This window comes from Papio anubis, chromosome 11 (genome assembly GCF_008728515.1).
Source record: "Papio anubis isolate 15944 chromosome 11, Panubis1.0, whole genome shotgun sequence".
In the NCBI taxonomy this organism is placed as follows: domain Eukaryota; kingdom Metazoa; phylum Chordata; class Mammalia; order Primates; family Cercopithecidae; genus Papio; species Papio anubis.
Window position 1 is genome coordinate 41,249,667 of NC_044986.1, and position 13,413 is coordinate 41,263,079.

At 41.4% G+C, this 13,413-nt stretch overlaps 1 protein-coding gene across 1 annotated transcript in view; it reads right to left on the reverse strand.

The window, feature by feature from the left end:
* The window catches only part of KIF11 (kinesin family member 11), a 66,771-nt gene that overhangs the window by 49,612 nt on the left and 3,746 nt on the right, over positions 1 to 13,413 (reverse strand). Inside the window, exons 2-6 of the mRNA XM_003904000.5 lie at positions 4,485 to 4,617; positions 4,167 to 4,264; positions 3,649 to 3,727; positions 1,299 to 1,484; positions 1,037 to 1,161 (exon numbers count right to left, since the gene is read on the reverse strand). Of these exons, the coding sequence (XP_003904049.3) occupies positions 1,037 to 1,161; positions 1,299 to 1,484; positions 3,649 to 3,727; positions 4,167 to 4,264; positions 4,485 to 4,617 (621 nt within the window). The remainder of the gene's footprint in view (positions 1 to 1,036; positions 1,162 to 1,298; positions 1,485 to 3,648; positions 3,728 to 4,166; positions 4,265 to 4,484; positions 4,618 to 13,413) is intronic.

Consider the following 13,413-nt stretch of genomic DNA (forward strand, 5'->3'; position numbering starts at 1 on the left):
CACACACACAAACACTTGTTTTAGTAAACTATATTTGTAGAATTTGGAATTTGTCCTGTAGGAGTCTTTACAAGAAAAAAGGAGTTCCTAACTTATGTAAATTTATGACAGGCATTTTATATTTCAATGAATAGAGTGGTAAGAGAGGAAAATAAACAATTTTTAAAAAGGAATTTTTATATTTCAGTAAAAGATATTTAGAGAGAAAAAATCATCCCTTTCAACCCATGAAAGCCAGTGTTAGTGACCATCTGTCTCCCACATTAAAATGAAGCCATTTTAAAAGACCTGACTTCTTCTAATCCTTATTAAATGCAAGGGTTTTCAAACTATATTCTAATATCAGTAGGGGGCTCCACAAAAGTGCCTCAGGGACCCCTTCATAAGGCTTAAGGAGGTAAGCCTCAGAGCGTCCCATTCTAAAATCAACTATAGCAGCCACATTTTATCCTGGGCTTCCATATATGATGTCACTAGAATAAAAGGATTCTTCTACTTCAAAAAAGTTTAGGCTGGGTGCGGTGGCTCACACCTGTAATCTCAGCACTTTGGGAGGCCAAGGCAGGTGGTTCACCTAAGGTCAGGAGTTTGAGACCAGCCTGGCCAACATGGTGAAACCACATCTCTACCAAAAATACAAAAATTAGCTAGGCTAGTGGCGGGCACCTATAATCCCAGCTACTCAGGAGGCTGAGGCAGGAGAATTGCTTGAACCTGGTGGGCAGAGGTTGCAGTGAGCCGAGATCGTGCCACTGCACTCCAGCCTGGGTAACAAGAGCGAAACTTGGTCTCAAAAAAGACAAAAAAAAAGTTTAATACTTCAGCTATGGTTCAACTTATCTTTGTTCTCCTTTCAACATTCTTCCAATATTGGTTCCTTCCCTACAAATCTCAAGCCAATCACCAACGACCCCTCCTTATAACACAAACTCTAGGTACGTGACTCATACCCTGACCCACCCCAATTTGATTTTCTCCAAGTCCTAATTCTTCTTAAAAGAAAATGGGGCTAGGAAAGAGACTATGGCTTTCTTACCTAGAGTATGCATTCATCAGAGTAGCTGCAGTTGTCCTTTTTGCTGCCCCCTTTTCTAAAATTTGATAGACTTCATCCTTGTTGTGTACTGTAATTTCTTCCAAACCTTTAATTATCACTCCTCTCTGACCAAAATACCAAAAGAACATCCATTAGATTGGTTAAAAAACACACACACACACATTCTCTCTCTCTCTCTCTGACTTCTCAAAGCCTCACACGTTAAAATTCAGAGACATTTCATTCTCAAAGACTGAATTACCTTGTTACGGGGATCATCAAACATCTGTAGTCTCTCAGAAACATCAGATGATGGATTAAGAAGATCAAAAAGCTCTTCATTATAGATCTCCAACAGAGACACTTTGACTGAAAATTCAGTACCATTATCAGTAAGTTTCTCAAAAATTTGATGAAGGGTACGTGGAATTATACCAGCCAAGGGATCCTGAAATTATAATAAGGACTAATATAAAGGAAGAATGCCATTTACTGTGGCAGTTAAAATACATGGGCCTCCTTTATAATATATTTAAACATAAGTATGGCAAAGCAAGTTAAAATAAAAAAAAAGAAACAACTAAGTTAATGTTAGAGAAGCCATTTACAACAATCTGTTCAATAGTAGTCTTCACACCCTCCATAAACCTGTCACACTTCTTAGCCATCTTCATGCTTGAGCATTACATAGAAACCAATGGAACCTATCTACTTAAAAAGCCAAGTTCAGGCCGGGCGCGGTGGCTCAAGCCTGTAATCCCAGCACTTTGGGAGGCCAAGACGGGCGGATCACGAGGTCAGGAGATCGAGACCATCCTGGCTAACACAGTGAAACCCCGTCTCTACTAAAAAAAAAAATACAAAAAACTAGCTGGGCGAGGTGTAGTCCCAGCTACTCTGGAGGCTGAGGCAGGAGAATGGCGGGAACCCAGGAAGCGGAGCTTGCAGTGAGCGGAGATCCGGCCACTGCACTCCAGCCTGGGCGACAGAGCGAGACTCCGTCTCAAAAAAAAAAAAAAAAAAAAAAAAAGCCAAGTTCAGCCAGGCATGATGTCTCACGCCTGTAATCCCAGCACTTTGGGAGGCCAAGGCAGCTGGATCACGAGGTCAGGAGATCAAGACCATCCTGGCCAATATGGTGAAACCCCATCTGTAATAAAAATACAAAAATTTGCCGGGCTTGGTGGCGTGCACCTGTAAGTCCCAGCTACTCAGGAGGCTGAGGCAGGAGAATCACTTGAACCCAGAAGGTGGAGGTTGCAGTGAGCCGAGACTGAGTCACTGTACTCCAGCCTGAGCGACAGAGCGAGACTCCATCTCAAAAAAGAAAAAAGCCAAGTTCAATAATTCTGCCCAATGAAACTATGCTTTAAGCCTATTCCATATCCCCTATGGTTACAATTCATAAGTTTATTATCCATATATGTAAAGTAAGTTAATGACTCAATTATGTAACCACTAGAAAAAAGGTTCTACCCAACTTTCAATAATTTGGAAAATTGGCTGGGCAAGGTAGTATGTGCCTCTAATTCCAGCTACTCAGGAGGCTGAGTTGGGAGGACTCCTGAAGCCCAAGAGTTCAAGACTGGCCTGGGGAACACAGTGGGACCCCATCAATTTAAAATTAAAAAAAATAAAATCAGATAATTTTTTTTTTTTTTTTGGAAAATTAACTAGCTTTTTGGTTGTTTTTTGAGACAGAGTCTCATTCTGTTGCCCAGGCTGGAGTGCAGTGGTGCCACCTCAGCTCACTGCAGCGTCTACCTCCTGGGTTCCAGTGAATCTCCCGCCTTAGCCCCTCGGGTAGCTGGGATTACAAGCATGCACCATCACACACAGTTAGTTTTTGTATTTTTAGTAGAGACAAGGTTTCACCATGTTGGCCAGGCTGGTCTCGAACTGCTGACTTCAGGTGATCCATCCGCCTTGGCCTCCCAAAGTGTTTGGATTACAGGCATGAGCCACCACACCCGGCCAATTAACTAGTTATTAAACTCATTTAAATTTAAACACATTACTAAATTTAAAACTAAACTTTTTATAAAAAGTTGTAACACTTCAGCTCTTGTTCAACTTGTCTTGTTCTTCTTTCAACTTTCTTCCAGTATTGGTTCTCTCCCATAGTTATTAAACTCACTTAAATTCATGGAAATCTTTGTAAAATGTAGTATATGCTTTCTGCAATATTAAACAATACATTCATCTTAATTTATTGAACACTTAAGATCATCATGAATAAAGTACTATACTTCCCCTGGCCGTGCTAACTTTGAGACCCATTCCTACAGTACAAAGCCCTGCCTGCTTTCGAGCCTCACTCATATTCCAACTTTTCTACAATATTCTGCTCCAACCATTCTGTCGTAAATAGACCCCTCTTTTATGACATAACTGTGCCATATATATTGGTCCTTCCTCTTCCATTGAGGCTGTTTCTTAAACAGGAGTCATACCATGCACTTTAATTTTACTGTAGTAGTGGTTTATCCTAAGTTCATTTTGACATAGGTATTTTGATCTTCTCTATTTCAAGACAGAGACCCTCAAACAAGTTTTATACAGTTAAATTTCAGCCACATTAGAGATAAAAGTATATTATAAACAATAAATACCTCTTCCCAGGTATACTCTTCATTAGGTGACCTTTCACCTTCCATTGTAAAAGTTTTTCCAGTGCCAGTTTGGCCATACCTGTAAAGATTAACAAGTGTTAAATCAAAAGGAAACACACCCATATGACTCTTAGTGATAGACTAAAAAACAAAAAACAGGCCAGGCACAGTGGCTCACGCCTATAATCCCAACACTTTGGGAGGCTGAGGTAGGCAGATCACCTGAGGTCAGGAGTTCGAGATCAGCCTGGCCAGCAAGGTGAAACCACGTCTCTACTAAAAATACAAAAATTAGCCAGGCGTGGTGGCAGGCGCCTGTAATCCCAGCTACTTGGGAGGCTGAGACAGGAGAACTGCTTGAACCCAGGAGGCGGAGGTTGCAGTGAGCCAAGATTGCGCCATTGCACTCCAGCCAGGGCAACAAGAGTGAAACTCCGTCTCAAAAAGCAAACAACAAACAAAAAAAACACACGCATTTAAGCTTTTTCATAAATCTGAAAAAACACTGTTTTACTTACGCAAAGATAGTGCAATTATAGCCCATAATAACTTCATCCAGAATTGGACAAACAACACTTCGGTAAACATCAATCTGTTTAGTAGATGCTCCAAACACCTATCAAAAAAAAGAATTAAAAAAATAAAACTCAAAATTACTCATTTTAATAATTTTGTTTTTCGTATGTTAATTAATTCATAATTCAGCCCACTAGAAGCCATCTGACAATTCAAAGAGACAACCGAAATTCCTAAGTATACACCCTTTTCCAGGTAAAATATGTATATTAAAATTATTTTACATTAGTGGATAATCAATAAATTGCACCATATGTTACCATGTCAAAAGTATATGTCTTCCTTGAGCTCTTGTCAGCCAATCCTCCAGTTCGTACACTAACTTCTTTTCGTACAGGATCACATTCTACTATTGAATGGGCGCTAGCTTTCCGCTCTGCCAAATTAAATGGTCTATAAAAGAAATACACAAAGTCATTCAAGAGCTCTTAGTTCTCAGGTTATCAACGACATTTTCCCTAACTACATTTGTCAAGAAAAACGCGAAGTTCTGACCACATTGTTGGTGATGGGGATTAAATCAGGACTAAATGATACTGCTAAAGCAGACAGTAAAATTATAAGTGTCTCAAGTTTCACAAATATAATTTTTTAAATGTTCAAAGATATGTAAGACATTACAATTCTGGCAGCTTCTTATGAGTAGATACTAACAGAATTGTTTTGTTTTGACAGTAGAGATTGGGGTCTCACTGTGTTGCACAGGCTGGTCTCAAACTTCTGGGCTCAAGTGATCATCCCACCTCAGCTTCCCAAGGTGCTAGTATTACAGATGTGAGACACTGTGCCAAGCCACTAACTGGTTTTAACTTGTAAAAATGCCAAACTTATTTTTCAGAATTCCATTTCTCCTATTCTTAAAATCTGATTGGCCGGGCGTGGTGGCTCACGCCTGTAATCCCAGCACTTTGGGAGGCCGAGACGGGCGGATCACGAGGTCAGGAGATCGAGACCATCCTGGCTAACACGGTGAAACCCCGTCTCTACTAAAAAATACAAAAAACTAGCCGGGCGAGGTGGCGGGCGCCTGTAGTCCCAGCTACTCGGAAGGCTGAGGCAGGAGAATGGCGTAAACTCCGGAGGCGGAGCTTGCAGTGAGCTGAGATTCGGCCACTGCACCCCAGGCTGGGCAACACAGCAAGACTCTGTCTCAAAAAAAAAAAAAAAAAAAAAAAAATCTGATCAAGTTGGGTTATGATGTAGCAGAAAAACCATGTCAAGTTTGTGTTCAAAATACTCATCTGCCAGTGGATACCTGGCACAAAATAAAAAGTACATAAAAATAATGACTAATAAGCTGAGTACTTACTATGTGCCAGGTACTTATTGTTTCAAGTGCTTTACATGTGCTCACTCAGTATGTCCACACAACACTGTGAGGTTGGCAATATTATTAGCCCCATTTTTCAAATGAGTGAATAGACACAGAAGGTCTACACTGCCCAAGCCGACTGGATCAAGAGTCCTCATTCTACGGAAACGCCTGAGTAGGTATTTAGTTGAAATGGTTATTTCCTCAGGAAGTCCTTTCCATCCTACGTGCCTCCCCCACCTGCTCCAACCAAGACCACATTAAATGTTTGCTATATATTCCTACAGCACCCTTTATACACCCTTTCTAAACATCACCTCTCTTATCATCTTTTTTTTAATGTGTTACCCACTAGACCTCAGATCACTACGGAAAGAAATCCTGTCTAGTTTACTGTTTCCCCAGCAACAACTACCATGCTTAGCACACAGTAGGTTCTCAAATACTTGTTAAACCACATTACCTAATAAATGTCATCCTAAGAGGAATTATGGGAAAACTAAAAATAATCACAGTCCACAGAGTAGCATTAATAAGATAATTATATACTTAATACATGTCTGGGCCAAAGGGAGAGACATAATCTTGACCTGAGTTCATTTTTCCCATTGAGTATCATGTATTTTGGAGAAAGTGCCAAACAGGAAATTATTTTCCCCTTATCACTAGATAAACCAAGTTGCTATTTATTTAAGGATACCTTAACTTCCCCTGGCACAGCCCACTCTACTTCCGAGTGATCAGAAGACCAAATTTGTGATCCTAGGAAACTTAACTCCCAGGTAATATTTGGTAATGCTTTCATTTGCCAACTATACTAAAACCTACACAATGCATATAACCTACATGAATGTACAGTATTATTAAAACTTCAACAAAACTAAGGCAGAACCAACTTATACTGAGGTAGGCCAAGAGCATCAAGTGGAGTGATTTGCTCTCATGTGACTAAAGCTTTTCCAATTAGTCTATTATTTTTGGCATCCCCTAAACTAGTATCTTGCCTGGATGTATAAAATTAAGCTACCAAATGAATACCATTCACATTGTCAGGACTGAGTAATAGGAAATTCATACAGATCATACATTCCTAAAAGTTATCAAAATTCTCAGAGAAGCTTTAGGGACCATCTGTACTCTAAGAAAGAGTAATGCCAAGCCATTAGTTTCCTACCCAGACTTCTCTAACTTATTAGAAATTGCAAAGTTTCTGCCGATCACACTAACAAATCCATCAATTTGCTGGTTTCACTATAGTTATATAAAAATTCAAACAATCAAAATGGTGAGGGAAGGGAGATGGAGGATTAAAAAAACCTAAGTCCTATCCTGTGGAGAAGTGCTAAATTAACTCATTCCACAAATATTCATCAAGTACTTACTATGTGATAGGTAATTTTCTAGACACTGGAGATATAACAATGAACAATACAAAGTTAAAGGAAAGAAAAAAACACCAAAATCCTGTGCTCAGGGAGCTTTTAACTTAGTTGAAGGAAGGAAGAGATAATTATCAAATAAATAAATATATTAGATGCTGATAAATTAGAAATGAAAATAAAGCAGGCCAGGTACAGTGGCTCATGACTGTAATCTCAGGACTTTGGGAGGCTGAGGTGGGCGAATCACTTGAGGTCAGGAGTTTGAGACCAGCCTGGCCAACATGGTGAAAACCCATCTCTATTAAAAATACAAAAATTAGGCTGGGCACAGTGGCTCACACCTGTAATCCTAGCACTTTGGGAGGCCAAGGTGGGCAGATCACTTGAGGTCAGAAGTTTGAAACCAGCCTGGCCAATACGGTGAAACCTCATATCTACTAAAAATACAAAAATTAGCCAGAAATCACTTGAACCTGGGAGATGGAGGTTGCAGTGAGCCGAGACTGTGCACTACACTCCAGCCTAGGCGACAGAGTGAGACTCCATCTCAAAAAAAAAAAAAAAAAATTAGCCAGGCATGGTGGCTGCCGCCTACTGTCCCAGCTACTTGGGAAGCTGAAGCAGAGGCTTCAGTGAGCCAAGAATGCACCACTGCACTCCAGGCCTGGGCAACAGAGCAAGACTCTGTCTGAAAAAGAAAGGAAAGGAAAGGAAAGGAAAGGGAAGGGACGGGACGGGACGGGACGGGAAGGGAAAGGAAAGGAAAAGAAAAGAAAGCAGTTTAAGGGGGATAGGAAGTGTTGAGGGGGGAAGATAGTTGGTTGCTATTCTAGGGTAGCTAGGGAATGCTTCTATACAGAAGATGACATTTAAGCAGAACCTAAAAAGCAAGGGAGCCAGGCCCTGTAGGTATTTTGGTGGAAAAGTTTTTCAGGCAGAGAGAACAGAAATTGCAAAAATTCTGAAGTAAAAGCAGGTAGATGTATTTTTTAAATGTGTGTGTGAAATTAGCCAGGCGTGGTGGCACGCGCCTGTAATCCCAGCTACTTGGGAGGCTGAGACAGGAGAATCGCTTGAACCAGGAGGTAGAGGTTGCAGTGAGCATGGGCAACAAGAGTGAAACTCCGTCTCAAAACAAACAAACAAAAAACCACACACACACATACACACACACAAATGTGTGTGTTTAAGTAACCAGGGTTCAAAGAAGATATCACAAGGAAAATTAGAAAATACTTAGAGATTAATGAAAATGAAAACACAACATACCAAACAAAACTTATGGGACACAACAAAAGCAGTGCTAAGGGGAAAATTTATAGCTATGAATGCTTACATTAAAAAGCAAGAAAGATTTCACATCAACACCCTAACTTTACAACTTAAGGAACTGGAGACAGAAGAACTAACTAAATACAAAGGCAGCAGAAGGAAAGAAATAATAAAGATTAGAGCAGAGATAAAAAGGAGAAGATAAAAACCAATGAAATCAAAAGTTGGTTCTTCAAGAGGATAAAATTGACAAGCTTTTAGCTAAATGGACTAAAAAAATAAGAGAGAAGACACATGGAGCTATAACCGGTAAACAGATGGACTCACTCACCAAAAACCTCCTGACAAAGAAAAGCCCTAGATCTCGGTTTCATAGGTGAATTCTACAAAACATTTCAAGATCTAATACCAGTTCTTCTCAATCTTTTCCTAGAAAAAATCTGGTAAAGGAGAAAACACTTCCCAACTCATTTTGTGAGGCCAGCATTATTCTGATACCAAAGTCAGACAAAGGCAACTATAAGAAAACTACAGATCACTATCCCTTATGAACACTGATTAAAAAATCCTCAACAAAATACCAACACATTGAACTGAGCAGCACAAGGATTATACACCATGACCAAGTGGGATTTATTCCTGGAATACAGGGATGGTTCAACATGTAAAAATTGATCAATGTAATATACCACATTAATAGAATGAAGGAAACCACAGGATCATGGCAATCGATGCAGGAAAAACATTAGACAAAATTCAAAACCCATTAGTCATAAAAACACTCAACAAACTAGGAATAGAGTGAAACTACTTAAACAAAATAAAAGCAATGTATGAAAAACCCACAGCAAACATAATTGATGGTCAAAGACTGAAGAATGTTCCTCTAAAAACAAGAACAAGAGGCCAGGCGCGGTGGCTCAAGCCTGTAATCCCAGCACTTTGGGAGGCCGAGGCGGGTGGATCACGAGGTCAGGAGATCGAGACCATCCTGGCTAACATGGTGAAACCCCGTCTTTACTAAAAATACAAAAAACTAGCCGGGCGAGGTGGCGGGCGCCTGTAGTCCCAGCTACTCGGAGGCTGAGGCAGGAGAATGGCGTGAACCTGGGAGGCGGAGCTTGCAGTGAGCCGAGATCGCGCCACTGCACTCCAGCCTGGGTGACACAGCGCGAGACTCCGTCTCAAAAAAAAAAAAAAAAAAAAAGAACAAGGCCAGCACAGTGGCTCACACCTGTAATCACAGCACTGTGGGAAGCTGAGAAGATCACTTGAAGTCAGGAGTTCAAGATCAGCATGGGAAACATAGCGAGACCACATCACTAAAAAAAAAAAAAAATTCTTTTTTTAAATTAGCTGGGTGTAGTAGTGTGTCCACAGTCCCAGCTACTCAGGAAATTGAGGCAGGAGGATCTCAAACAAACTAATAAAAGAACAGGAGCAAGACAAGGATGCCCAATGCCCATTTTCACCACTTCCATTCGACGTAATACTGGAAGTTCTAGCTAGAGCAATCAGGCAAGAAAGAAAAATAAGGGCCAGGCATGGTGGCTTATGCCTGTAATCCCAGCATTTTGGGAGGCTGAGGCAGGCGGATCACGAGGTCAGGAGATCGAGACCAGCCTGGCTAAACTGAGAAACCCCGTCTCTACTAAAAATACAAAAAAATAATTAGCCGGGTGTGGTGGCACATGCCTGTATCACCAGCTACTCGGGAGGCTGAGGCAGGAGAATCGCTTGAACCCAGGAGGCAGAGGCTGCAGTGAGCAGAGATCGTGCCACTGCACTCCAGCGTGGACAACAGAGTTTGACTCCATCTCAAAAAAAAAAGAAAAAAGAAAAAGAAAAGGCATCTCCAAATTGAAAAGGAAAAGGTTGACAGCCGAGAGCACGCCTGTAATCCCAAAACTTTGGGAGGCCAAGGCGGATGGATCACGAGGTCAGGAGTTCAAAACCAGCCTGGCCAAGAAGATGAACTCCCCATCTCTACTAAAAATACAAAAATTAGCTGGGCGTGGTGGCATGTGCATGTAATCCCAGCTACTCGGGAGGCTGAGGCAAAGAACTGCTTGAACCCAGGAGGCAGAGGTTGCAGGGAGCCGAGATGGCACCACTGCACTCCAGCCTGGGCAACAGAACAAGACTCCATCTCAAAAAAAAAGAAAAAAAAGAAAAAAAAAAAGAAAAGAAAAGAAAAGAAAAAAGTAAAATTATCTGTCTGCAGACTATATGATCTTTTATATAGAAACCTGGCCGGGTGTGGTGGCTCAGGCCAATAATCCCAGTACTTCGGGAACCCAAGGGGACTTGAGGTCAGGAGTCTGAGACCAGCCTTGCCAACATGGTGAAACCCCGTCTCTACAAAAACTACAAAAACTTAGCTAGGCATGGGTGCATGCCTGCAGTCCCAACTACTTGGGAGGCTGAGGCAGGAGAATCGCTTGAACCCAGGAGGCGGAGGTTGCAATGAGCCAAGACCGTGCTACTGCACTCCAGCCTGGGCAGCAGAGCAAGACTCCATCTCGAAAGAAAAAAAAAGTAAAGAAAGAAAACCCTAAAATTCAGTGGGGCACAAGGAGCTAGAGCATCAAGAAGAATAGCTAGTGGATGCTGGGCTTAATTAATAGCTAGGTGATGGGTTGATCTGTGCAGCAAACTACCATGGCACAGGTTTACCTATGTAACAAACCTGCACGTCCTGCACAAAAAAAAAAGAAAGAAAAGAAAAAAGAAAACCCTAAAATTACACACACACAAAAAAAACTGTTAGAACTAATAAGTCAATTCAGCAAAGTAGCTGGATACAAAGTCAACATGCAAGATCCAGCAACATTTCTTTCTTTCTTTTTTTTTTTTTTTTTTTGAGACAGAGTCTCACTCTGTTGCCCAGACTGGAGTACAGTGGCAGGATCTTGGCTCACCACAACCTCCACCTTCCAGGTTCAAGCGATTCTCTTGCCTCAGCCTCCCAAGTAGCTGGGACTACAGGCGTGCGCCACCATGCCTGGCTAATTTTTACATTTTTAGTAGAGAAAGGGTTTCACTATGTTGGCCAGGCTGGTCTTCAACTCCTGATCTCATGATCCGCCCACCTTGGCCTCCCAAAGTGCTGGGATTACAGGTGAGAGCCACCACGCCTTGCCTCCAGTTACATTTTTATACACTAAGAATGAACAATCTAAAAAGGAAATTACAAAAACAGGTCAATTTAAAATAGCATCAAAAAGAATAAAATATTAATAATTAATTTAACCACGCAGGTGGAAGACTTATAAAATGAAAACTATAAAACACTGCTGAGACCAGCCAGGCGCAGTGGCTCACAACCCCAGCACTTTGGGAGGCCAAGGCAGGTGGTTCACCTGAGGTCAAGAGTTCGTGACCAGCCTGACCAACATGGTGAAACCTTGTCTCTAGTAAAAATACAAAAATTAGCTGGGCGTGGTGGCGCATACCTGTAATCCCAGCTACTGAGGAGGCTGAGGCAGGAGAATCACTTGAACTAGGAAGGTGGGGGTTGCAATGAGCCGAGATTGCACCACTGCACTCCAGCCTGGGCAACAAGAGCGAAACTCCATCTCAAAAAAAAAAAAAAAAAAAAAAAAAAACTGCTGACAGAAATTAAAGGGCATAAATAAATGGAAACACATCCCTTGTTCATGAACTGAAGACTTAATATTGTTAAGATGCCAATACTACCCAAAGTGATCTACAGATTCAATGTAATCCGTATTAAAATCCCAATGATGTGTTTTACAAAAATAGAAAAATCCATCCTCAAATTCATATGGAATCCCAAGGGAGTCCAGATAGCCAAAACAATCTTGAAAAAGAACAAAGCTGGAGGACTCACACTTCCTGATTTCAAAACTTACTACAAAGCTGCAATAATCAAAACAATGTGGTACTGACATAAAGACAGACTTATAGACCAATGGAACAGAATAGCACTTACAGATAAGCCCTCTTATATAAGGGCAAATGATTTTTAATAAGGTTGTCAAGACCATTCAATCAGAAAAAGACAATCTTTTCATCAAATGGTGCTGGGAAACTAAATATCCATATGCAAAAGAATGCGGTTGGACCCTTATCTAACACAATATACAAAAATTAACTCAAAATGGATCAAAAATGTATGTAAGACCTAAAGCTATATAAAACTCTTAGAAGAAAACATAAGGCAGAAGCTTCACAACAATGGATTTGGCACTGATTTCTTGGATATAACACCAAAGATACAGGGAACAAAAACAAAAAGACAAACTGGACTTCATAAAAATTTTAAATGTTTGTGTATCAAAAGACAGTATCCCTGTGATCCCAGCTACCTGGAAGGCTGAGGTAGGAGGACTAGTTGAGCCCAGGAGTTCACAACCAGTCTGGGCAATAAAGCAAGATACTGTATTTAAAGGGGGATTAAAAAAAAAAAAAAAAAAAGCCCGGGCACAGTGGCTGACACCTGTAATCCCAGCACTTTGGGAGGCCAGGGTGGGCAGATCACCTAAGATCAGGAGTTCGAGACCAGCCTGACCAACATGGTAAAACCCCATCTCTACTAAAAATACAAAATTAGCCAGGCGTGGTGGCGCATGCCTGTAATCCCAGCTACTCAGGAGGCTGAGGCAGGAGAATTGTTTGAACCCAGGAGGCGGAGGTTGCAGTGAGCCAAGATCGCACCAATGCGCTCCAGCCTAGGCAACAAGAGCAAAACTCCATCTCAAAACAACAACAACAAACAAACAAAAAAACCCAAGCGGAAAAAAAAAAAAAGTTTTATCTTCCTTTTCTACATCACGGTGCAGGATCAAGGTAAAAAAAGAGAACTCTGGCCAGGCAAAGTGGCTCATACTCATAATCCCATCACTTTGGGAGGCCAAAATGGGTGGATCACTTAAGGCCAGGAGTTCAAGACCAGCTTGGCCAACAAGGCGAAACCCCATCTCTACTAAAAAAAAAAAAAATTAGCCAGGCGTGGTGCACACCTGTAATCTCAGCTACTTGGGAGGCTGAAGAATAAGAATTGCTTGAACCTGGCAGGCAGAGGTTACAGTGAGCCGAGACTGTGCCACTGCACTCCAGCCTGGGTGACACAGCGATTTTCTGTCTCAACATCTGTATGGAGGAGACTGGAGATGACTGACCCCGGCAGCCAAGGTGTTGAAGCAGATCATAAGCCAGATCCCTGTGTTCTCCAAAGCCAAATACATTGTCAGATCCTTT